Raw genomic sequence first — 27,085 nt, forward strand, 5'->3', positions numbered from 1 at the left:
AGGAGGCACAAAGAGGGTGTAGCCACCCTCAGGGCTAGTAGCCATTGGCTACTGCCCTCCCTGACCTAAACACACCCCTAAATTCTGTATTTAGGGGCTCCCCTGAACCTAGGAACTCAGATTCCTGCAACCTAAGAAGAAGAGGACTGCTTAGCTGAAAAACCCTGCAGAGAAGACGGAGACACCAACTGCTTTGGCCCCAGCTCTACCGGCCTGTCTCCCCACTTCGAAAAGACACTGCTCTAGCGACGCTTTCCCCAGGACCAGCGACCTCTGAAGCCTCAGAGGACTGCCCTGCTCTAGAAGGACCAAGAAACTCCAGAGGACAGCGGCCCTGTTCATCCAAGACTGCAACTTTGTTTCCAAAGAAGCAACTTCAAGACAGCTGCGTTTCCCGCCGGAAGCGTGAGACTTGTTACTCTGCACCCGACGCCCCCGGCTCGACTTGTGGAGAAACAACACTTCAGGGAGGACTCCCCGGCGACTCATAGACTGCGAGTAACCAGAGTTGCCCCCCCTGAGATACCCACAGCGACGCCTGCAGAGGGAATCCCGAGGCTCCCCCGAACGCGACTGCCTGACTCCCAGATCCCGACGCCTGGTAAAGACTCTGCACTCGCAGCCCCCAGGACCTGAAAGATCGGAACTCCAGTGCAGGAGTGACCCCCAGGAGACCCTCTCCCTTGCCCAGGTGGTGGCTACCCGAGGAGCCCCCCCCTTGCCTGCCTGCATCGCTGAAGAGACCCCTTGGTCTCCCATTGATTTCCATTGGAAACCCGACGTGTGTTTGCACACTGCAACCGGCCGCCCCGTGCTGCTGAGGGTGTACTTTCTGTGCTAACTTGTGACCCCCTGGGTGCCCTACAAAACCCCACTGGTCTGCCCTCCGAAGACGCGGGTACTTACCTGCTGGCAGTCTGGAACCGGGGCACCCCCTTCTCCATTGAAGCCTATGTGTTTTGGGCACCACTTTGACCTCTGCACCTGACCGGCCCTGAGCTGCTGGTGTGGTAACTTTGGGGTTGCTCTGAACCCCCAACGGTGGGCTACCTTGGACCCAAACTTGAACCCCGTAGGTGGTTTACTTACCTACAAAAACTAACAAATACTTACCTCCCCCAGGAACTGTTGAAAATTGCACTGTGTCTAGTTTTAAAATAGTTATATGTCATTTATTTGAAAAGTATATATGCTATTGTGATTATTCAAAGTCCCTAAAGTACCTACCTGCAATACCTTTCATTTAAAGTATTACATGTGAAATTTGAACCTGTGGTTCTTAAAATAAACTAAGAAAATATATTTTTCTATACAAAAACCTATTGGCCTGGAATTGTCTTATGAGTGTGTGTTCCTCATTTATTGCCTGTGTGTGTACAACAAGTGCTTAACACTACTCCTTTGATAAGCCTACTGCTCGACCACACTACCACAAAATAGAGCATTAGTATTATCTCTTTTTGCCACTATCTTACCTCTAAGGGGAACCCTTGGACTCTGTGCATACTATTCCTTACTTTGAAATAGTGTATACAGAGCCAACTTCCTACAACAACCCTTTAACAACCGTTGTGATTGCTGAATCACACATCAACAGTACTTTTAATTACCAGTGAAACAAATTGAGGATTTCTCTATGTTTGAGAATATTACGGATTTCTCGAACAAGAAAAAAATGCAGATTTGGCCCAACATCTGTCAAGCTCAGAAACCATCAACAGTTTTCCCAAAGATGCCATTACTGGCCTCCAGCACACCAACAAGGAGCCAAGCTACAATAGTGAATCGATCTACCTCTGACACTGTTCCTTTTTATGTGGATATACTTTATTATTATGATTATTCCCATTGAATATTGCCTTTTTATATAGCTCTATATTTATATGTTCACATTGTATTGTACAGTGCAGTTCGTAACTGTCTCAACATGACAATCAACAGTAAACTTCTGTACATATCGTATCCTGTCCTAGTTTTTCACAACTTCGAGAATATAAAGAATCAACGAATCAAAACATGAACATATCAACTTTTAAACATATGTATAGCAATCATGTCCTCGACGGTAAAATGAACATACTCCATAAGCAATGGCACACCATCTGCCACATAAGTCTCCTCCCCCATTGAATACTGCTATAATTTGTCATGATGTATTGATATTTTATGATGTTTTATGGAACTACTTTAATGAAACACTTATGTATTTGATTTTATTTAACATACATCCATACATGAAATGTAATATAATAAATGTATATTAAGACTGGTTACCAGAAGATGCAGACGTCGAAATACCATCAATGGTAGATTCCTAGAGAAAAGAAATTCAAAAGCAAGTAAACATTGTATTAGTGACTAAAGGAAACACTGTCTTAAAGAGCTCATGCAGAGAGATATCATCAGTTCTGATACGGCACCTTGGAAACAGACTCTGATGTGTGGCAAAGGTAGCATATTCTTTTCTCCTGGACAAATCATTACCGTGCTGGTATCAAACTTCCCAGAGGACATTGAAACAAGATGAAGGCCGTGATAAGAATTTCAATAGGATACTGAGAGACAATATTATATGGTGGGACAAGTACGTACCGTAAGTCCTGTGTACAGTGGTATCTCATTCTCATTTATTATTCTTTAATACTCGTTTATTTATTTCATTACTTGAGGTTTACTTTTAAGTGTTGTAAGTTTTTATACCGTTATACTCGAACCTACTGTTGGGTTCTAGATTCTTGTGGTGGGGATTCAGTGGATGATCTTCAGGCTGGATGGTCGTCTCTGGAGCCTGTTGTGGACCCATATTAAAGATGACAACTTCTTAATATAAATCAGTTGTCAGAAGATTTATTTCAAGGACATTCACTCCCATTCTACATTTGGTACCAGGAGTGGGGTCCTGAAGGAATGCTGAGAGACTGGAGTCATCGATTGTGATGGGCCCACCGACCAGCACTTAACGACCAACTCACCGGAGAGGTTTATAACTTGATACAGAGCTGCAATTTTGTGGAGACGTAATTTGCGCTGCGCTCAAATTTTTATTCATATTGCAGCTATTCTTGTTGTTTTGTGGTCGAGCGTTGCAGTCAGCGAGTCGTCGCGTGTGAGCTGTCTGTTCGAAATTTGAAAAATATCAGTGCCTAACTATAGATGCGACGCGAGTCGGAAATCGCGTGAACAGATGATCACAGTGAAGTCGCTTTGGGGATTTTCCGGTATCCAGGAAGTTGTGTACAAAGGTTGCCAGGTTACCGGTTGTGCGCGTGGTGCGTTCATCACGAGTCTCTAGTTGCTTAGAGACGTGATGCTTTACAAGTAGCGAGGATTTGAGCACACAAATCGAGTACTTCAACCTGTCATTTCTCGTCGCTTCGGAAAAGAAAAAGAAAATAAACAATTGTGTTCGAACTTTTGGGCAAGATACTTAATGACTCCAGGAGTTTTCTACTTTCCAGCAAAGCCATAATTACTCTCCTTTTGGATTATTGCAATTGTTGTTGTTTACAGTTTAATAATTGCACTACTTGCACTATTTACCGCAGTTTAATTGAATTTTAGTCATAATATTTGTTGTACTCTGATCTTTAATAAGTGTATATATATATTTAAGGTGCTGGTAATTATATAGTATGGCTTCTAATCATCTAGTGGTTCAACCACCACCTTTTTTACCTAGGAGTGGTAAACCAGATATTAAGTGGAGTGAGTGGATAAGAATCTTTGAAAATTATTTAGTTGCTATCGATGCTAATGATTTCTCTCCTACTAGGAAACTAGCACTAACTTTTCAATCACCTAGGAGTAGCTGGGCAGCGTGTGTTTGATAACCTACCTACTATTGCTCCATTTAGTGGGAGTAGTGGTGATAATGTAGCATGGAATGTATATATAGAAGGGAAGGAAAGGATTAGGAAACAATTTTCAGATGAGTCCAATGTATTACTTGAGAGATTTAACTTTGCAATGTGTAAGTAATCTGTGGATGAATCTGTAGATGAATATGTGGCCAAACTACGGGTGCTTGCTGCAAGATGTGATTTTGGTAGCAATGTAGATATGCACATTAGAGACCAGTTTGTATTTCATTGCTATTCTAAGAAAATTCAGGAACGTTTGTTGGCTTGTCGCAATCCTTCTTTGGATGAGACAGTTGATATAGCCAAGGCTGTTGAGAGGTCTATTGTTACATCCAAAGTGATGGGTGGACAGCCTGAAAACGCAAGTGTAAATCAAGTGACTGAGGATTCTGAAGTCTGTTATATTAAGGATAGAAACATGAAACAAAATATAAATTTTTCTTTATGTTTCCGTTGTGGTTCACGCAGTCATTTTGGCAATAGTCAAATCTGTCCAGCATTGAAATGCTTGAAATGCCATAAAGTTGGTCACTTTCAACTGGTTTGCAGACAACCGAATCGTACGTTTAAGCCTTCAAGTAATAGTACGCGAATGAAAGTGAACAATGTCTATAACCTCGATGAACAGCCAGATAAAAATTGTATGATGAAGGACTGCATGAATAAGTTATCCAATGTTGTTTTGACAGTAGATGTTTTTACTTCTAAGAAAATCAAAGGACCTATTTGTCAGGCAAGAATTGACTCAGTAGAGATATTTGTCATGGCAGATTCTGGTTCACCTATCACCATACTTGCAGATGTAACATTCCGCAAGTTTTGGCAATCTACAAAGATTTTACAAAACGCTGATATCAGCCCTAAAGCTTTCGGGGATCATGACATTGACTTATTAGGTTATTTTTTGGCCACTCTAATTATTTTAGGTAGAAGTACAGTAACGAAAATGTATGTGGCTGTAAATGGTAGAGACATTGTGGGGTGGAAAGATTTAGCGAAATTGGGAATTGTGCTCCGTCCTGGATGTGACAACCCTGTATCTCTAGGAGATTTACCTGTGGAAGTATCAGAGCTTACGTTGACTAATCTTAAGGATGATATTGTAACAGAATCAGGAAACATTCTTCCTGAATCTTTTGTGACTAAGTTTCCTCAAGTATTTACTAATCAAGTTGGCATGGTCAGAGGTTTTGAACATTGCATTAAGTTGAAGGTTGGAGCCATTCCTATTTCTCACAAAGTAAGGCCAGTTCCTATTTCTGTGAGGGGACAACTTAAAAATCTTCTAGAGAAACTTGTTAAAGAAGGCATAATAGTTCCCACAGATTCGTCAGAATGGGTTTCACCAGTTGTACTCACGAAAAAAAGGAATGGGGATCTGAGATTATGTGTGGATTTAAGATCTCTTAATAAGAACATACTTGTAGACTGTCATCCCCTTCCTCGCATTCAAGAGATTATTTCTAGTTTGGGTACTTCAAAAGTTTTTTCCACTATAGATTTACATTCTGCCTATCATCAGATTGTTCTCAGCGAATGTTCACAAGATCTCACGACATTTGTTACCCCATTTGGTGCTTTTAAGTATCTTAGATTACCTTTTGGCCTAGCATCCGCGGCCAGTGTTTTCCAGAAAATGATGGACTCCCTATTTGGTAACATTCCTAACGTGTGTGCTTTCCAGGATGACATTCTGATACACACTGAGAACATGGCAGAACATAGAATTCTTTTGGATAAAGTGTTTTCTATTCTCAGTGGTTGTGGCATGACTATTAAAATTGAAAAATGTAAATTTCTTGTAAAGAGTGTGGAATACTTAGGCCACACTATTTCTGAAGAAGGAATCAAACCCAAACAAGGAAATTTGGAAGCTATAACTAATGCGCCTTGTCCTACCAATAAAGATGAGCTTCGCTCATTCTTAGGCTTGTGTGAATACTATGCTAGGTTTGTTGAAGGCTATGCCATGATTGTACAACCGCTCAGATCATTGTTGAAGAAAGGTAGCAAATTTAATTGGTGTGAGCAGGCACTTGATGCATTTACTGCCATCAAAAGAGTTGTTGCGTCAGCTCCAGCTTTGAAATCTTTCATACCTTCTGCTAAATCTTATATTACTGTTGATGCTAGTCTTAAAGGTCTTGGTGCGGTGTTTGGCCAATGGCTCGGGAATCAAGAACATACCATTGCTTTTGCTTCCAGATCGCTATCAGAAGCTGAAAGCAATTATAGTACTATTGAGAGAGAAGCATTAGCTTGCGTTTGGGCAGTTCATAAATTCAAAACTTATATCTGGGGCACAAGTTGTATTCTATACACAGATCATAAGCCTCTGGTATTTCTTATGGATGGAAATGGACTAGGAAAAGCATCCTCGAGATTAGTTAGGTTGCTTTCCAGATTACAGGAATATAACCTGGATGTTAAGTATCTTCCTGGTGGAAAAAATGTTAGGGCGGACTGCCTTTCTCGTTTGCCTCTGCCTTTATCTCGGTCAGATACTGAGGTTGATGACATAGAATGTGTAGTTGGAGTCTTGGATATAGCTTCTGCTTCGGAAGGTCTATTTTCCAAGCAGGATTGGATTTCGAGTATGTCTAGGGATTCTTTATTGTCTGAAGTGATGTATCACATCAAGCATGGTTGGCCTAATAACAGGAAATATAGTGGTGATCTCAACACCTTTTGTCATTTGGCTTCAGAGCTGTCATGTGTAAACGGAGTCTGCATGAGGGGCTCAGTTTGCATTCCACCGTATGAATTGAAACCTCTTTTGATAAAAGCTGCACATGAAGGTCATCTAGGTATATCAGCCACTTGCAGAAGACTTAAGGAGAAGTACTGGTGGCCGGGCATGGATAAACAAGTATCAGATTTTGTAGGACAGTGCCCTTCATGTGTGGTGTCTGACAAACATTGGAAATGTCATACAAAACCTTTATACACTATTCCTTTTCCTAGTGTTGCTTGGGAAAGTGTTGCTATTGATTTTTCAGGTCCTTTCCACATGCTACCCAAAAACATGAGACACATGATAGTTGCCATTGACTATTTTTCGAAATGGATTTACTTTACTTTTGTCGAACATGCTGACACTGAATCAGTCATATCATTCTTATCGTACTTGTTCTATTTAGAAGGTTCCCCTTCTGTCATTATCACTGATAATGGAGTACAATTTACCTCTTCCAAGATAGAAAATTTCATGACTAAGTTTAACATTAAACATTCACGTGTAGCTTTATATAGTCCAGCTTCCAATGGACTAGTGGAAAGGGCTAATCGTATTTTGAAGGAAGGTATTCAGTCAGCTATGGCGACTAATTGTAATGTAATCGAGTTTTTGAATGAGAAAATATGGGCATATTTGAACACACCGCATTCTACTACTGGTCTTTCTCCATTCGTGCTACTCAGAGGTAGGGAATCTAGATCTCGTCTATGTCCAAAATGGATGACTTCTTTTTGTAATAAAACTACTAATGTGGATTTGGATGAGTTGAGACAGAGAGTTTGCGATAAACAGATGGTGCAGAAACATAACTATGACTCACGGAAATGTGTGAATGATGTTCAAATCAATGTGGATGGCTGGGTTTTAATTAAGAAACCGTTCAAGGTGTCCAAGGGTACATCGAAATTTTCTCTACCAGTTAAAGTGATTAAAGTTACAAAATATTATGTTTTGCTGGAAGGTAAAGGTTGGTGGAACAGAAACTGTGTTGTTCCTATATCCTCGTCACAAGCAGAAATATTTAAAAGTGTATACGCTGGGCGAGAAGACGATGCTAGTTCAAGTAGCACTTTTATCGGGGATCCTGCACAGATGAGGACAGAGGACAGGAGCTCAAGTCACGAAAATGGAAACAATCATCTCCAGATGGATAATCCTTGTAACGAACATGAACTCAATAATTCTTTGTATCCTGCAGTTGATCCTGTACATACGCGCAGTCACAGACTGGTCAGAATTCCGTCAAAGTTTAATGATTACATTTTAGGTTGAATTCCTGTTTGTTATTTTATTATCATTAAATATATATATATATAGATATATGTGTATATATATATTTATATATATATTTATATTTATCTAGTTTTATTTATTGTAAAGGAGGAAGATGATGTACAGTGGTATCTCATTCTCATTTATTATTCTTTCATACTCGTTTATTTATTTCATTACTTGAGGTTTACTTTGAAGTGTTGTAAGTTTTATACCGTTATACTCGAACCTACTGTTGGGTTCTAGATTCTTGTGGTGGGGATTCGGTGGATGATCTTCAGGCTGGATGGTCGTCTCTGGAGCCTGTCGTAGACCCATATTAAAGATGACAACTTCATAATATAAATCAGTTGTCAGAAGATTTATTTCAAGGACATTCACTCCCATTCTACATCCTGTGAGTTTCCAACCATGTGTAGTCAAGCCAGCATTGACAGCACAGAGTGTGAAACCTAGTTCATTAATTTGCCCTAGCCTGAAGAACAGCTATATTGCGAAGCTCTTGTGCATTAGTGGTATAACTACAGGGCTGCAACAGTAAGGTAAATCTTTTCACAAAAATCACAAAAGATTGTGTCAACACAGTCCAGTGTTATTCAAATTCTTTTCAATTGATCTGATGCTTAAGTGTTATTAGTTTTATATGTTGGGAGATTTTTTTTTCCTGCCAACATGTTTCGCCCATAAAATAAGGACTATTCTGATATTTTCTGAAATTGTGTGGACATGCGTTTGCACACATACACTGTGGGAGTGTCATAAAATAATTAAATTAAGAGGTGTGTTCCTCTGCAAAATAAAGCAGGTCCGTATATATCATATATTTCTGAAGATCGGTCATATTGCTTTGTGTCATTTTAAGTATTCAATGTTTAAATTTGTCACCATGTAAGGGGTGACCATATTTAGTAGACAAGTGAATTGCCACACCATCAGTGCACAAGGCGGCATAGTGTTTCCTTGGGTTTCAGCCTCTGTCTTATGATAATAGTGAAAATATTTACTTTAATATTGTATGAGCAGTCCCGCTCTGATGGGCGTCGATTGACTGCAAGGTCATTCGTAGTATCCCGCCTAAGCATGAACCATTAATGGCAGCCAGGAGCCAACTGACTGGGCATGGAATCCTCACACTCAAGACACAACAAACGAATATCTGGAGAGAGAGAGAGAGAGATTGTACATCATCCCATAAATACACAGCAAGTGGAATGGTGTCTGGAACTATACCACCATTTTCGATAAGAAAATATGATTTCCCAAAGTCGATATGAAGGGGCAGAAGCCATACTAGACTTTGGATAGTCATACAGTTTTCCTTCATGCCTTGGGCGGCAGAGTCATGTGCTGCTGTGGGGAACTTCACAAAATCACGGAGCGCTAGTTGACTCAGTAACTGTTGAGTTCATTATGCAGAAAACCCAAAGCAGTCAGACAAATGTGTGAAATTGGAGATCGAAGACCTACAGAGAAGCATTTAGGACTTCGAGCCCAGAAGGATAGAGGTTTTTCCTATTCACCCAAGGCCCTGGCAAAATGTCTTGTTGGCTGCAGCAGCTACTCTGATTCTGCAACCATTGGAATGGTCTCTCTGGGTATTACCATTTCAGAGCCGTTACTGTTTAAAGTTATGACTCGAACCCAACACTGTACCCTGTTTCCCAATCGCCCACTAAAGACTCTGGGGTTTAAGAGTACATTCCCAGTCCAATGATGATCCTGTGAATACAAAATCTTGATTGTATCTTGTCACTTTACAGACATGGTCCCCAGACGTTTGGTAATTTGAAAGTACAAATTTGTGGGTGCCAGAGGCACAGACTCGAGAATAGATCTTTTTACTGTATTTCATCTGAAAATAATACTAAGGGGGTTCTAACATATAAACAAGACGTAAACACCTGTGTCAAGGCACATGGCTGCATCTTTGGTCTATTGGGTTACAATTGCTTAAAATAATGCACTTCTCTCTTCTAGTGTTCCCCATTAGCTGTTTCCAATGAGATAACTAACCTCTGCGCCAATGCTAGCCCTATTTACCTGACTAGAATGCTGAAATAGAGCAATGGCACCCAAACATTATTGTAAACTTGTGAGTGACCTGCCTTTCAAGGCAGGAATGTAGGGCATTTGGATTTTTTTACTATGGGCCCTCAGCAACTAGTGAACAACTAGTTTGAAAAAAAGAGCTAATCCTGCACAGTCTACAAATGATATGAAATACTGAGGTCCAAGTTTTTAGCACTTTATAGAAAGTCAAACGAGGCAGAACGAACTTGATAGAATCAGGAAAGCTATTCCAGGACTTGGTGGCAAGATAAGAAAATGAACTGCTGCCAAGTTTGCTTAATGTGGAGATGAACACGAGGCTGTTTAGCAGAGAAACAAAGTGCAGACTAGGAGTGTGTTTCAGAAAGAGTTGAAAAGTAGGCTTTAGAAGTAAATATATTTATGGACAAACCAAAGAAACATGCATATACAGTGAGCTAATGCAAGGCTTGAAGATGGTTAGAAACTATTTTGTGGTGTCGACAACTTAGTACAAGCAAGATACAGGATTTTGAAGGAGATGAATACGTTAAAGTGCATATGTGGAGAGAGTCAAGTAAGTTGCATTATCACAGTTCAGTCAAGTTTTTAGAAATGAAAGCACGAACAGTGGCATCCCTGAAGGATAAAAAGACAGGGGAATACATTGTCTGAGTTTTTTGACAGATAGGTAATGCAAGGCTCTCAGTTTAGTAATCTGAAATGAAAATGACAGCAGAGAATCAAAGATAATGCCTATGGTCCAGGCTGATTCAACTTGATCAAGAGGGAGGCATTATCTGGGGACCACCAGGGAATGGATAAGGAATTTTTAGGATTTGCTGATTATTAGGATCTCTGTTTTGTCAGAATTCAGCTTAAAATAATGCCCCATTCCCATTCACCTGGCAACATCTTGCATAACATTTTTTAAAGGAGGACTGAAGGGCATGAAGATTATTTGAAGACTGAATATCAAGCACTAATTGAGTGCCATCTGCACAGGTGAAAAAGGAAAGCCATGCTTCCTAGTCAGTTGAGCTACTGGGGTCATGCTAAGAGTAAAATGTTTAGGGCTTAAATAGGAGTTCTGAGAAAGACCGCTGCCAAATGAGGAAATCAGAAGATAAAGGAGAAAAACGGAAAGCCATTACACATTTAGATATAAAGGAGAAGAGAGACTGCCAACCCTGTCTCTCATTCCAATCTCCCCCAGTTTGTCAAGGAGCACTGGGTGTGATACAAGAGTCAAAAGTCGCTGACAAAACTGAGGAGGAGGAGGGCAGATGTTTCATAACCCATTTGTTTAATTATGACACTACATGATGCATTTGCTCAAGTCACTGTCTCTTTGTAAACAGGAGATACAAAACTTGAGAACTCTTCTCATTGACTAAAACCAGTCAAGGGACCCATGTTATAATAGCATAGTGCTTTACTAAGAACACACTAGAATGGGGTCTATGATTGTAGCTATTATAGACGTTCCAAGGAACCTCCCAATTTTTGGTTAAATAAATATTTTAACCACATACATTCCATATACACTGCAAACTAAGGCCTATGTTATAGGGATCCTGTTCTTGCTGGTTATTGAACTTACAGAATGTAATTACCTGTGTCATACAGAACTGAGTTCTACATCCCTTTATGACATCTTATAGCCAAGATGTCTGCTCAATTAGCAACTCTTGGAGAATCGTGTGAGCAAAGGGGATAACGTGATCACCTAACTGGAATTCAACAGTACTTTTCTGTAACCCTTCAAGGATATTGTCTGCCTTATTCTATGTGTCTCTCATGATAATATGCGGCAGACATACCCTACTGATGTTCATACTCTTTCTGGTAATTCTCCACAAACGTTTCTCAAAGTCTTTTTGCCCTCGTCAGAAAGAAGCCACCTGGATATCTTTTTTATTTCAGGTAGACTTGCGAGATAATGAAAATGTCACTTACCCAGTGTACATCTGTTCGTGGCATCAGTCGCAGTAGATTCGCATGTTCTGCAATAGCTCGCCATCTGGTGTTGGGCCGGAGTGTTACAAGTTGTTTTTCTTCGAAGAAGTCTTTCGAGTCACGGGACCGAGTGACTCCTCCTTTTGTCTCCATTGCGCATGGGCGTCGACTCCATCCTCGATTGTTTTTCCCCGCAGAGGGTGAGGTAGGAGTTGAATTGTAGTAATAGTGCCCATGCAATGGAGTGACTAAGTATGCACTTATTTAAGGTTGAGATGATACATATATAAATAATTGAAGGTAACTTCCAAACTGCTACAGGCTCCCGGGGAGGCGGGTGGGCACATGCGAATCTACTGCGACTGATGCCACGAACAGATGTACACTGGGTAAGTGACATTTTCAGTTCGATGGCATCTGTCGCTGTAGATACGCATGTTCTGCAATAGACTAGTAAGCAGTTATTTCCCCAAAAGCGGTGGATCAGCCTGTAGGAGTGGAAGTAGTCTGAAATAATGTCCTTAATACAGCTTGACCTACTGTGGCTTGTTGTGCGGATAACACATCTACACAGTAGTGCTTGGTGAATGTGTGAGGCGTAGACCATGTGGCTGCCTTACATATTTCTTGCATTGGGATGTTTCCTAGAAAGGCCATGGTAGCACCTTTTTTTCTGGTTGAGTGTGCCCTTGGTGTAATGGGCAGCTGTCGTTTAGCTTTAAGGTAGCAGATTTGGATGCATTTAACTATCCATCTGGCTATACCTTGTTTTGAAATTGGGTTTCCTGCATGAGGTTTTTGAAATGCAATAAAGAGTTGTTTAGTCTTTCTGATGTTCTTTGTTCTGTCAATGTAATACATTAATGCTCTTTTGACATCTAATGTATGTAGTGCCCTTTCAGCTACGGTATCTGGCTGTGGAAAGAACACCGGAAGTTCCACTGTTTGATTTAGATGGAACGGTGAAATAACCTTTGGCAAAAATTTAGGATTGGTCCTTAGGACGACTTTATTTTTGTGTAGTTGTATAAAAGGTTCCTGTATAGTAAACGCCTGAATCTCGCTTACTCTTCTCAGGGAAGTAATGGCGATGAGAAATGCCACCTTCCAGGTTAGGAACTGTATGTCGCAGGAGTGCATGGGTTCAAAAGGTGGACCCATAAGTCTAGTTAGGACAACCTTTAGGTTCCATGAAGGAACAGGTAGTGTTCTTGGTGGTATAATTCTCCTAAGGCCCTCAATGAATGCTTTAATGACTGGTATTTTATATAGGGAAGTTGAATAGGTAGTCTGCAGGTATGCAGATATTGCTGCAAGGTGAATCTTAATGGAAGAGAAAGCTAGGTTAGATTTTTGTAAGTGAAGCAAGTAACCCACTACATGTTCTGGAGTTGTGTGTAATGGTTGTATTTGATTAATATGGCAGTAGCAAACAAACCTCTTCCATTTACTTGCATAGCAGTGCCTGGTGGATGGCCTTCTTGCTTGTTTTATGACTTCCATACATTCTTGGGTAAGTTGTAAGTGCCCGAATTCTAGGATTTCAGGAGCCAGATTGCTAGATTCAGCGATGCTGGATCTGGGTGTCTGATCTTTTGGTTGTGCTGTGTCAACAGATCTGGCCTGTTGGGCAATTTGATGCAGGGTACCACTGATAGGTCTAGCAGCGTTGTGTACCAGGGTTGCCTTGCCCAAGTTGGTGCTATCAATATGAGTTTGAGTTTGCTTTGACTGAGTTTGTTTACCAGGTAAGGAAGGAGAGGGAGAGGAGGAAAAGCGTAAGCAAATATCCCTGACCAGTTCATCCATAGGGCATTGCCTTGGGATTGTTTGTGTGGGTATCTGGATGCGAAGTTTTGGCATTTTGCGTTCTCCCTTGTCGCAAACAAGTCTATCTGAGGTGTTCCCCAGAGTTTGAAATAAGTGTTCAGTATTTGGGGGTGAATTTCCCATTCGTGGACCTGTTGGTGATCTCGAGAGAGATTGTCTGCGAGTTGATTTTGTATCCCTGGTATAAACTGTGCAATTAGGCGAATTTGGTTGTGAATTGCCCAATGCCAAATTTTTTGTGCTAACATGCTTAACTGCGTGGAGTGCGTCCCTCCCTGCTTGTTTAGATAATACATTGTTGTCATGTTGTCTGTTTTGACGAGAATGTATTTGTGAACTATTATTGGTTGGAAAGCTTTTAGTGCTTGAAAAACTGCAAGAAGTTCTAGGTGATTGATATGCAGTTTTGTTTGATGTACGTTCCATTGTCCTTGTATGCTGTGTTGATCGAGGTGTGCTCCCCACCCTGTCATGGAAGCATCTGTTGTTATTACGTATTGTGGCACTGGGTCTTGAAAAGGCCGCCCCTTGTTTAAATTTATGTTGTTCCACCACAGAAGCGAGAGGTAAGTTTGGCGGTCTATTAACACCAGATCTAGAAGGTGACCCTGTGCTTGAGACCACTGTGATGCTAGGCATTGTTGTAAGGGCCTCATGTGCAGTCTTGCGTTTGGGACAATGGCTATGCATGATGACATCATGCCTAGGAGTTGTAATACCATCTTTGCTTGTATCTTTTGTGTTGGATACATGCGTTGTATGATGGTGTTGAAATTTTGAATTCTTTGTGGACTTGGAGTGGCTACTCCCTTTGATGTGTCTATTATGGCTCCCAGGTATTGTTGTACCTTGCGTGGCCGAATCTTGGATTTTGTGAAATTGACGGTGAACCCTAGTTTGAAGAGGGTTTGTATGATATGATTTGTGTGATTTGAGCACTCTATTAACGAATGGGCCTTGATTAGCCAGTCGTCTAGATATGGGAACACATGTATTTGCTGCCTTCTGATGTGTGCAGCGACTACCGCTAGACATTTGGTAAATACTCTTGGTGCGGTTGTTAATCCGAAAGGCAGTACCTTGAATTGGTAATGTATTCCTTTGAATACAAACCTTAGGTATTTCCTGTGCGATGGGTGAATTGGTATATGGAAATAAGCATCCTTGAGGTCTAAAGTTGCCATGTAGTCGTGCAGCTTTAGCAATGGCAATACTTCTTGTAGTGTGACCATGTGGAAGTGGTCTGATTTGATGAAAGTGTTGACTACTCTGAGGTCTAGGATTGGTCTCAGTGTTTTGTCCTTCTTTGGTATCAGAAAGTACAGTGAGTAAACTCCTGTGTTTATTTGTGTGTTTGGCACTAATTCGATTGCATTCTTTTGCAATAGTGCCTGCACTTCTATCTCTAGGAGATTGGAATGGTGTGTTGTTAAATTTTGTGCTTTTGGTGGTATGTTTGGAGGGAACTGTAGAAATTCTATGCAGTAACCATGTTGGATAATTGCTAGAACCCAAGTGTCTGTAGTGATTTTCTCCCATGCTCTGTAATAATGACCTATTCGTCCCCCCACTGGTGTTGTGTGGAGGGGGTGAGTGACATGTGAGTCACTGTTTAGTAGTAGGGGTTTTGGGGCTTTGGAATCTTCCTCTATTTCTAGGGAATTGCCCTCCTCTATATTGTCCCCGAAAACCTCCTCTATACTGTCCTTGGTAACTGGACGGTGTGGCTTGTGAGGTGCTGGCTTGTGTGCTTTGACCCCGAAACCCCCCTCGAAAGGGCGGTTTACGGAATGAGCTGTAATTCCCTCTGCTCTGCGGGGAGTAGAGTGCGCCCATGGCTTTGGCAGTGTCCGTATCTTTTTTGAGTTTCTCAATCGCTGTGTCCACTTCTGGACCGAACAGTTCTTTTTCATTAAAAGGCATATTGAGAACTGCTTGTTGAATCTCTGGTTTAAATCCAGACGTTCGGAGCCATGCATGCCTTCTGATAGTTACAGATGTATTAATTGTCCGTGCAGCTGTATCTGCAGCGTCCATGGAGGAGCGGATCTGGTTGTTGGAGATGGCCTGTCCCTCCTCAACCACTTGTTTTGCCCTATTTTGGAAGTCTTTGGGCAGATGTTCAATGAGATGTTGCATCTCGTCCCAGTGGGCTCTGTCATAGCGCGCAAGTAGTGCCTGGGAGTTCGCGATGCGCCACTGGTTTGCAGCTTGTGCTGCGACTCTTTTACCAGCTGCATCAAACTTGCGGCTTTCTTTATCTGGGGGTGGTGCATCTCCAGATGTGTGAGAGTTGGCCCTTTTCCTAGCTGCTCCTACAACAACAGAGTCTGGTGGCAGCTGTGTTGTGATGAAAGCCGGGTCTGTAGGAGGCGGCTTATACTTTTTTTCCACCCTTGGTGTGATTGCCCTACTTTTGACCGGGTCCTTAAATATGTCTTTTGCGTGCCGGAGCATACCAGGGAGCATAGGCAGGCTTTGGTAGGAGCTGTGGGTGGAGGAGAGTGTGTTGAACAGGAAATCATCCTCGACCTGTTCTGAGTGGAGGCTTACGTTGTGAAATTGTGCTGCTCTAGCCACCACCTGAGAGTACGCGGTGCTGTCTTCTGGTGGAGATGGTTTTGTAGGGTATGCCTCTGGGCTGTTATCTGACACTGGGGCGTCGTATAGGTCCCATGCGTCCTGGTCTTGGTCACCCTGGCTCATGGTGATGTGAGCTGGGGAGTGTGATGGCGTTTGTGCTGGTGAAACGTTAATCACGGGCGGAGGAGAGGGTGGTGGTGTAACTCTTTTCACCACTTTTGGTTGTGGTGCTTGTTCCGTCTGGAACTCCAACCTTCTCTTTCTCCTAATGGGGGGAAGGGTGCTTATTTTTCCTGTCCCCTGCTGAATGAAGATACGCTTTTGCGTATGGTCCGCATCCGTTGCTTGTAGCTCTTCCTCAAACCTATGCTTCTGCATTTGGGAGGTGAGCGAGTGCTCTTCTGTATAAGAGCCTGAAGCTGGGTCGCTTGCAGTTTGTTTCGGCGTCGAAACTGTGTCTGCGTGTTTTTTCGGCTCCGAGGTGACTTTTTTTCTTTTCGGGGCCGAAACCTCTCGGCGTCGATCTGTTTCGGTGCCGCTGTCTCGGCGTCGAGCCGTGTCCACACCGGCATCTCGGTGTCGAGGCTTGTCTCCAGCACTTTCTCGGTCCCGAGAAGGCTGCGTGCCGGTGTCTCGACCGGAGTCGGACGATCTCGGCACTGTTTGGGCCTTTTTCGGTGCTGACGGTCGGTCACCGATTTTATGGGTTGAGCCATGGCCTGATGGCAGTGGCGTCCCCTGGGCCTTGTAAATGTTTCTTTGTGTGGTTTTCGACGTCTTACTCACGGTTTGTGTATCGTCGAATCCTTCGGAGTCTGAGTCTTGGATCGAGAAGGTACCTTCCTCTTCCTGTTCCTCGAACTCCCGTCGGGCTGTCGGTGCGGACGCCATTTGAAGTCTTCTGGCTCGACGGTCTCTGAGTGTTTTTCTGGACCGGAACGCACGACAGGCCTCGCAGGTGTCTTCGCTGTGCTCAGGTGACAGGCACAGGTTGCAGACCAAGTGTTGGTCTGTGTAGGGGTATTTATTGTGGCATTTGGGGCAGAAACGGAACGGGGTCCGTTCCATCGGCGTTCTTCAGCACGCGGTCGGGCCGACCAGGCCCCGACGGAGGATCGAAAAATTACCCCGAAGGGCACCGGAGCTCTTCGATCTTCGATGCGGTGTTGAATGTAAGTATGCCGATCCCGAACGCAACAATACCGACGAAAATCTTCCGAAATTAACTATTTTTTCTGTTCCGAAACTCGGAGCGACAGGAACACGTCCGAACCCGATGGCGGAAAAAAAACAATCGAGGATGGAGTCGACGCCCATGCGCAATGGAGACAAAAGGAGGAGTCACTCGGTCCCGTGACTCGAAAGACTTCTTCGAAGAAAAACAACTTGTAACACTCCGGCCCAACACCAGATGGCGAGCTATTGCAGAACATGCGTATCTACAGCGACAGATGCCATCGAACATGTCTTACCTTCTAACTACCTCCCCTCCCCCAATGAAAGATTGTGACCTCCTATTTTCTGGCTTTATTTGATCTAGTCACATCGCTTCAATATATCTTCCGGTTTGTACTTGGTTAGATTTAAAGTGGAGTTTGTCTTTCTGCTTACCAACAGATCCTCTCCAAATTCAAAGTTGCATGCAAGTAAGGTGGATTTCCTCAGCTGTGTCTCCTAACAAGCTTGTTGTTAGAAATGGGGTCTCTAGTTGGCAGTCGGTTTGCACCCTGTCCAAGTAGGGACCCTCACTCTAGTCAGGGTAAGGGAGATACCTTCTCAGATAACCCCTGCTCACCCCCTTGGTAGCTTGGCACGAGCAGTCAGGCTTCTCTCAGAAGCAATGTGTAAAGTATTTGCACATAACACACAGTAATAAGTGAAAACACTACAAGAGGACACCACACCAGTTTTAGAAAAATAGCCAATATTTATCTATGTAAAACAAGACCAAATACGATAAAAATCCAACATACAGTAATAAAAATATGAATTCTGCAGATTTACAAAAAAATGAAGTACCTTAAAGTCGATAGCTCCACCTGGGGCTATCACGGCGTCGTGATCAGCAAAACCAACAGTTCAGGCAGGCCGCAGCGTTGCATGCTACACTATTTGATGAATTATAGACGGTGTAGTCATCCATCACCTTGATTTAGTTAGACCACAACACCATGTTACTATGTAAATGCCCACTTAACAGCTAAGGTGTACACTCATATCACCTTTCGTTTATCATCAAGGTTCGTGCATGGTTGCAGAGGCAGGGGGAAAGGGCTGCTCCAGCTCAGGCCTCAGAGCATGTGCACGCTGCAGCAGAGAAACACTTAGCTTTCAGAAAAGTCTTCATGCTTCACAGAAAAGAGAGACAGAGTGCAAATGAAAGTAATTGTCCTGCACAAGGGTTGAGCCTCTTTGAGAACAGGGCCAATTTGCGCAAACCAAAACACACCTATGGTGTGAAACAACAAGTTACTTACCTTTGGTAGCGCCTTATCTGGTAGCGACTGTAACAAGCTGCAGAATCCTTACCTTAGAATTATCCCAGGTGCCAGACTGGATCCGGAAGATTTTTCTCGAGCAGTACTCCTGCATGCCAGTAGGTGACATTGACTGGTTGCACGTGCGCCGTCAGTGTCATTCTATCTGGATGTGACATCTGCAGCCCCTTTATAGGTGCACCCAGGCACGAGGACATCAGTTTTCTTTTCACGACTTTCCTCACCAGAAGCGCGGAGCCATGAGGAACACTGACCACTGGTACAGAAAAGTAGGACTCTGAAAGGGATATAGCTCTGTCCCTAGAAATCCATTGGTAGAACAGGGAGAATGGGTGGGCCAGTAAGGAATCTGCCGCTAGATATAGTCGCTACCAGATAAGGGGTTACCAAAGGTAAGTAATTTGTTCATCTGATAGAGACTTCTAGCTGCAGTTTTGTTACAGTAGAATAGATACCCAAGCAATACCTTCCCCGGAGGTGGATGTGTGGACTAATTTCAAATGAGGAAGTCCTGCAAAATCGAAAGGGCAAAACGCCCACCACGACAGACCTGACTGTCCAGGCAGTAATATTTAGTAGACGCGTACAGGGAGGCTATGCAGCTATCCAGGACTGGAACTCTGCGTGTTAACACAATGGTCGCAGCTTTGGCTCTGGTAGAATGAGCGTGCAAGCCCTAAGGGAGTTGCTTCTTAGCCAATGAGTAGCAGATTTTAATGCAGAGCACGACCCATCTGGAGATGGTCTTTTCTGCACAGCACAACCCTTGCTAGTTCCGACATATGGCAAGCCAAGTTAATCTTCCACCCAGAAATCGCGTGTGCTGTCAAGGTAGAATGACAATGCTCGTTTGGGGTCCAGACGATGGGGGCGCTCCTCATCCTTGAAAAGGTTAAGGTGGAGCATTAAAAGTAGAATGGATTGACCTATATTGAAGGGTGTGACCTCCTTTGGAAGAAAGGAAGCCTATGTACAAAGTACCACTTTGTCAGGATGAATAGAGAGAGAGGGTGGCTTAGATGCTCACTAACTCGTTGGGTCGATGTTACAGCCAAGAGACAGGGGGCAATTATGAAACGCCTCAAGAATGTGAAAACCAGATTCAAGTCCCACTGAGACATGATAAAGGGAGAAAGGGGAAAAATATGAACTATCCCTTTCAAGAACCTATGTACAATAGGAGATTTGAAAAGAGAGAGTTGATCAGGTAATCTGAGAAACACAGAGTTAGCTGACAGATAACCTTTAGGAGTGCCCAGAGCATGGCAAGAGATAGAATGAAAAGAAGAACCTGAGAAAGAGAGGCAGAAAGGGGCTCAACATTTCTGTCAGAACACCAGGCAACAAATGTTTCCAAAGGCATGTCTTGATGGAGGAAACCCTTGCTGCCAGGATGAACTCACAGACTTCGAGGCGAAGGTCAAAGATTGCAAACAGCTGCTGCTCAATCTCCTCGCAAGTAAGTAAACACTGGCCAAGTTCAGGTGTAGAACCCTCCCCTGCTGCTGTGACAGAAGATTCTCCCCAAGAGGAAGCCTGATCAAAGGATTGATTGCCATGCTCAGTAGATCAGGATACCAGACACTCTGTGCCCAATCCAGTGCCACAAGGATAACTTGGGCCCAGTCGTTCTAGATCTTCTTGAGAACTCTGGGCAGGAATGGTATGGGCGGAAAGGCGTACAGGATGCCAAAGCTCTACTCTGCACAAAAAACAACAGCTGCCTTGGAAACTCCAGGGTGCAAAACTGCTAACACTGCGCATTCCCGACATAGGCAAACAGATCTAACCAAGGCTCTCCCCACTGCTCAAAGAGACCTTGCACCATAATCCGCTAAGTAACTGCAACCGATTTTGTCCACCCTGGCTTTTACAGAACCTGCCAGGTTAAGCCTGAAAACTGCACGCTCAGAACAGCTCTGATTAAAGGGAGCATCTGAGAGGGAGCCAGGTGTGACTTCGGCATGTTTATAGTGAACCCCAGCAGGAGGTCCACCATAGTCTGGTGGTCGGAGACAACAACTGCCAGTCGTCGAGATAGGGGAAGACTGACACCCCTGATTTTCAAATGCGAGCTGCAACCCCCACCATCACCTTGGTGAACACCTGAGGGGTACTGGTCACTGGTCAGGCCAAAGGGGAGCACATCAAACTTTGGCTGACTGTGAACCACACGTAACATCTGTGGGCAGGCAGCATAGGGATTTAAAAATATGCATCCTGCAGGTCCAATGCTACCATCAGTCTCCTGTGGTCCAGGGCAGACGAAACCTGAGCCAATATGAGCATCCTGAATTTCTCCTTCTTGAGTAAGTAGTTGAGGTACCGCAGGCTAGGATAGGACGAAGGCCTCTGTTCTTCTTCCACACCATAAAGTAGCAGGAATAACAACCACAACCTACTTCTGGAGTCACGACCCTCTCTATAGCTCCCTTGGCCAAGAGAATTGCAACTTCCTTGCCAAGACTGAAAAGATGATCCTCCGTCAGCCTGCCTTGGGATGGGGGCCTTGGGTAGTCACGAAGAAGAGGGAGTAGCCACTTTGGTCTATATTCAAAACCCACCTGTCCGATGTTATGAAATGCTAGTGGAGCAGGTGATGGTGAGCCATGCCTGTAACTGGACGTCCATTGTGGTATAAGGGGAGATTAGGAGGGTTTGGAGGCTGGTGCTGCGATGGCAGTCCTTGGGGTGGGGGGTGTGGGTGTAATGGGATTGGGTCAGGGTTGGACTGGCCCAACCTCTGGCTGCTTGATCCACAAGGTCTGTGGATACTGTACCCTTGGCCACGAAGAGGCGCAGCACTGTGGTGGGAGAGTACTGGCAGAGCTCGGGAGAAAAGTGGACTGGGGTTCACGCGGGTTGGAAAATAAGCCCAAGGATCAGTCTTTCTTTAAAATGTTCTAGTTTCCGAAGGGACGGGAGCCATCCCAGGGCATGCTCATCAAAGAAGATGTGACATCTCCTGAAAAGCCAGTAGAACATAGCAAGGCATAGGCCTAAGGGCCACCGTTGACAAAACCGCTCTGCCCAGCAAGTCGGCTGTGTTGAGTCTGCAGCGAATTGTGAACTTTAGTGCATCTCTCCCATCTGCTACAGCTTGAAGAGCACGTTCTGGGCCTCCCTTGTGACCGCAGGCAGCACTTACATAACTGTATCCCACAGAGCGTGGGAGTAGCGGGGCAAAAGGCACACAGTACTCACAGACCACAATGCCAAGATGGCGGTGAAAACATGTTCTTTCCAAGTGTCTCCAGCCTCTTGGATTCTCTGTCCGGTGGAGCAGTAGAGAACACACCAAGGCTGGTATGGGAGGTGGAAGCTTGAACCACCCAACTCTCAGGGGTGGGGTGTTGAGAGAGGAAACTTGGGTCCCCTGGGGCAGGCGCGACAGGTGATTATCCTAATCACAGGAGCCCCTATGTTGGGTTTTGACCTAGAACCCAAAACAAAATCTGTGAGAGCCTCATTAAATGGGAGAAGCGGTTCAGATGGGGAGAATCCTGGCTGAGGCACCTCTGTCAAGACACTGGTCTTCACCACCGAGGGCAACTGGCGGTCAAAGATCTCTACTGCCTTTCCACCCCACCATTGCAACAGACGCTCTCTCCTCCGTAGCCACAGTAGGGAAAGAACCATGCCAGCATCTGGAGAAGTTTCCAGGCCACTAGTTTCATCCAGTTTCTCACACCAGTCCATCTCTTCTTCACAGGGCTGGACATTCTCAGGGTCCACTGACCCTCTACCATTCCTACCACAGTCCTAGCCCATAGTAATAGGGCTCGGGATCCAATCTGGGAGGCAAGGCTCCCATGATGCTCCACGGTCTCCGTATCGAAGTCGGAGATCAAAATAGGGATGGTGCTGCCGTTGGGGGCCGGCGGTGCCAGGACGGTCCACATCGGGATCGCACTGGAGAAGGTCGAGTTGGTAGGACTGACTCTGGTCCGGATCCAGAAGTGGATCCTTGGGCCCCACTGGCGCCAGGGCCAGAGCTGCAGATGCAGCACCAACTGGTGTCTCTGCCGACTCTGTAGGGCCTGAAGGTGTGCCGGGGTGGTCGGCCCACCCAAATATGAGGCACATGGCATCAAATGTCTCCTTGAGTTGGGTGGGGGTTGCTTCAGCTCCCGGAAGCTCAGGGAAGCTCAGGGAAGCGCTTAGCCAGCCCAGCTTCAACCATTCAGCAAGTTCTGGAGTGCGGACATGCCTGCATCCCATTGGTCAATAGACACAGAGAAGTCAAAGCATTCCTTTTCTTCTTCTGCCTAGACTTACCAGAGTGTCCCAAAGACTTACAATGGGACGACTATCTTGGACTCCACAGCTGATCCTGGGACTTTCCTGTCGACTAGGACCTCACCCACTGTGGAGTCGCACGGCGGACCACCGTCAGCATGAGTGAGCGCGCCATCAAAGCCTTCAGATTTATCATGTGGCAGCAGGAGCATGACTTTGGGTTGTGGTTGCTCTAGAGGTACCACAGGCAAACAAGGTGCAGGTCTGTCACAGACAACAGACAGCCGAAGGACTTGAAGTCGGCCTTCTTTGATGACATCCTGCCACATCAGGAGGGAAATCTCAAAAAAACTTCAACAAAACATCAAAAACAAGTTCAGTCAAAAAGTGACTGAAAGGGTAGCTGCACTAGCTGGAGCAGAAACAAAAGAACTGATGTCAGCGCACCTGGGCGGCACCTATATGGGGGCCACAGATGTCACTTCCGGCATGGACAAAACAGATGATGCACACGGAGCTGATAGATGCCGCCTACCAGTGGATCCAGTCTGGCTCCTGGGATAATTCTAAGGTAAGGAATCTGCAGCTAGAAGTCTCTATCAGATTCCAGACACACAAAGCTCTGGGAAAGTAAAAGCACATTATGGCTCTTGTAAAAGAGTGTACGACGTTGAGGAGGGTGTGGTAGTGATTGAAAACAATCAGAAAGAACTTATTTTTAGAAAAAAATCTTGAGAGTGTCCACCTCTTCTTAAAATAAATCTTAATATCTTTCAGTTCCTACAAAAACAAAAGCACTAGGACACAGACAGTGCTGGCCCTGTCATAGTGCTTTTTTTCTTTTGCTGAGGTGGGCAGAAGGCAACACAAAAGTAGGAATATGGAGGGGGGGGGGAGAGCAAAAAAAGGAACAGCAGGTGGGGTGGGGTGGGAAGAACTTTGGGGGGCAACTAACACAGATGAGGGAGGTTGAGGGAAGGAAGGATGGCGGGAGCAACACACAGTCAGGAGAAGTAAACAAGGGAGCCAGCTGAAAAAGGAGGTGTAGCAGTGGAAAGAAGCAATACGGACAATGGGACAATCGAGGAGGGAGCAACATGGACAAGGAAGACAGGGGCATAAGAACAAAATTGTATTTCAATAGCAGCAAGCTCAGCGGAAGCACAGCAATAAAGCTCAAGCAGTCATGCTCCAGCCAAAAGAAGAGGAAGTGAAGGCAGCAACCCTGGTCAATTAAGAGGAAGTGAATAAGAGTGACAATGAAGCCAACGGATGGTAAGCAATGGGTGGGATGCAAGCCCCTTGTGGTATACAATATCTGTGACAAGCAAGAAGAGTGCATACACTGTCGCAGACGAGACCTCTGAAAAGGAAAACATTTAAGGCAATTGAAACATTATGTTAGGATTGCCATCTGCAGGATAGAAGCCTAAGAAGGGATAAGTACATGATCAAGGTACATAGCAGATCTCCCCGACCTGAAGCTATATGTGGATGAAGAATGTGGAACAAAAAGCTTTTCTACTGTTCCGTCTTTTGAGACAATTGTTTCATTCTCTTTTGTAATGGGAGTGGGGTGGTGGGACTGTTTGAAGTGTAGTTTGCGAGAGCTGGGGAGAGTTGCGCTCCCCCCCACCTGCTGCGAACTGCATGTAAAAACAAAAATATGGCAATTAAATGGCTTTGCTGCCATTTTATTTTCTACCTGTTGCGCAATGCAGTGCCCCCGAACCAAGAGATATGCAGGTGTGTCCTCTGCTGTGATTGGCAGCATGGAGGACTGGAGCAGTGGCTGGCCTGGTGATCCAAACTGCGCATTTCAGTTTGGCCTGCTGTCTTGACCTCTCCATCCTGAGCTGTCATAGACAGCTGGGTTGAGAGCAAGCAAAGGCCTCCAAGGCTTGAAGGAGTGCCCGACAACCCACTCCATCCAATCCTGGCGCTTCTCTCATGCTGGTTAATAGCATGAGGGAAGCATTTAGATTGGTTAGGGCAGCTCCGCTGCAGACTGCAGTTTCCGAACATCTAGGCGGTCGGACAGCAGAGGATAAGTAACATTTATTCTAATTTCATTTATTTTAATTGTTAGTGTAGTTTTATTTTGGGCTTTTGGCAGGAGGTGATGTTTTGTTTAGGGTTTTTTTGGGGGGGAAGCGGTGGGGCACCTTACTCGCCCCAACACTTTCAAAGGTTACCATTCGCCCCTGGTACTCTCTACCGTAGGCTATGCCAGCTAGGGGACAAAGTAGGTAGAGACTGAGGGGAGACAAGCTTTGAATGAATAACACAGAGCGACCATGTATGGAATGTCAGCATCACCAATGTTTCTTCAGAAGTGTTCGAGTAAACCAATACTAGACTGAGAACTACAGAAAAAATGTTTCAGCGCAAATGTGGAGGCGGTTGACGGAGACAATATTACTGCAAAAAGAAAATTTGCTGTGCTTAATGTTGTCTGAGGAAATAACAAAGGCAGATATTAAGGAAAATTATCTAGTCAAAGGACTACTCCTCATAGTCCTGAAAACAACAATTGGCATAAGATGATAACATGCCGGGACATTTACACAGAACTAGAATAGTCGTACAAATGTGACTGGAGATAAGGAAATTAGTAAAAGTGATATAGTTAAGAGTAAAAGTAATTCTTCGTGCAAAGAAGGGTTTATCAAAATTTTCAAAACTGCTCCAAATGGAGGTAGTAGAAAGAAAAGGGGTTGATTCAAGTGTTGCAAAAGTACTAATTTTGAGTAAAGTTGTGAGGGTTCCATAATCACTTCTGGAAAATTAAAGTAAGGGTTGAAGAGATTTGCTACCCCATGAGTAGAAAAGGAGGTATGTGAACAACTGATCCTACCTATTTGAGAAGGGAGGGACCAAATGTTATCAGAAAGGTGCCAGTGTCGATCTCAGACTAAAGATGTGATTAGGATGTATCTTTCAAGTGCAATTTCTTCAGTTGTTGTTGGATTTGGCATCTTTTGTGAGCTATACTTGTATGTACAATGCAATTTTGTCTGATGGTATTAGTGAATTGGGTTATTGTGTAATGTTCTTGCCTAACCTGCTTCAGTGCATTATCGAGGAATAGTGGAGATGGCTAGGGTCGACCTCGCAGATTATTTAGAGATTAAATTGTAGAAAAAATGGGAGACAAGTAAAATGACTCACTATAAATACGGGGAGGGATGTAGCAAACTATTAGCTTGGAAAGCGAATGTGGAGCAGTCCAGAAATACTATTGGGGCCATTCATAATGAAAAAAGTGCAGTATTGTTACAGATGAAAGGGCGATAGAGCAGGCCTTTACCTCTTTCTTTCAAACGCTGCACACAGTTGAGGGTGAGGTACCTGATGACCTGATAGAGAAGTACCTAGATGAAACTGCAGCTCCCTCTCTGCGAGATGAGGTAAGGTAAAAATTAGCAGTAAGGATAAAAGCGAAGGGAGTAGCAAACGCAATCAAGAAATTAAGAAAGGGGAAGGCGGTAGGCCTAGACACTTTACCTAATGTACTATATACTCTATTAAAAGCAGAGCTGTTGCCAGTCTTGGTAGAGGTGAGGAATCACATTTTTGGGGGGAGGATGCCCCCAATTCCTGAAATGAGGCTACCATAAGCTTAATTCTAAAGCCAAGTAAAGACCCAATACGTTGTGAGTCGTAAAGACCAATCTCTTTCCTGAACAAAGACTATAAGATCTACACCCAGATCCTGGCCAAGTGACTGGACAAGATAATGGGGTAGTTAATTCATAAAGATCAGAAAAGTTTCATCATGGGGAGGCAGTTATATGAGTTGACTCATGATCTCTTTGGGGCTATTGATCTAGCCACCAGGGATACTCTCCCACTGGAGGTGCTCACTTCTGACACAGCAAAGGCTTTTGAGAGTCGACTTGCCTTTCTTGCACAGTGTGATCCAGAAATGCATTCTGGGAAAGATCATTTCCAGAGCCACAAGGGGTATTTATAAATCTGTCTGAGCAGTTTAAGATCAGAGGAGGAACCCGATAAGAGTGCTCAATTTCTCCCCTGCTCTTTAACCTCTATATAGATCCACTGGCCATTAAAATCAG

The 27,085-nt window shown here is 44.1% G+C and overlaps 1 protein-coding gene across 1 annotated transcript in view; it reads right to left on the minus strand.

Moving 5' to 3' along the window:
* EEA1 (early endosome antigen 1) overlaps window positions 1–27,085 on the minus strand; it is a 497,109-nt gene that overhangs the window by 419,019 nt on the left and 51,005 nt on the right. Inside the window, exon 6 of the mRNA XM_069228969.1 lies at window positions 2,275–2,314. Coding sequence (XP_069085070.1) covers window positions 2,275–2,314 — 40 coding nt within the window. The remainder of the gene's footprint in view (window positions 1–2,274; window positions 2,315–27,085) is intronic.

The sequence above is a fragment of the Pleurodeles waltl genome, chromosome 4_1 (assembly GCF_031143425.1).
Source record: "Pleurodeles waltl isolate 20211129_DDA chromosome 4_1, aPleWal1.hap1.20221129, whole genome shotgun sequence".
Classification (NCBI taxonomy): domain Eukaryota; kingdom Metazoa; phylum Chordata; class Amphibia; order Caudata; family Salamandridae; genus Pleurodeles; species Pleurodeles waltl.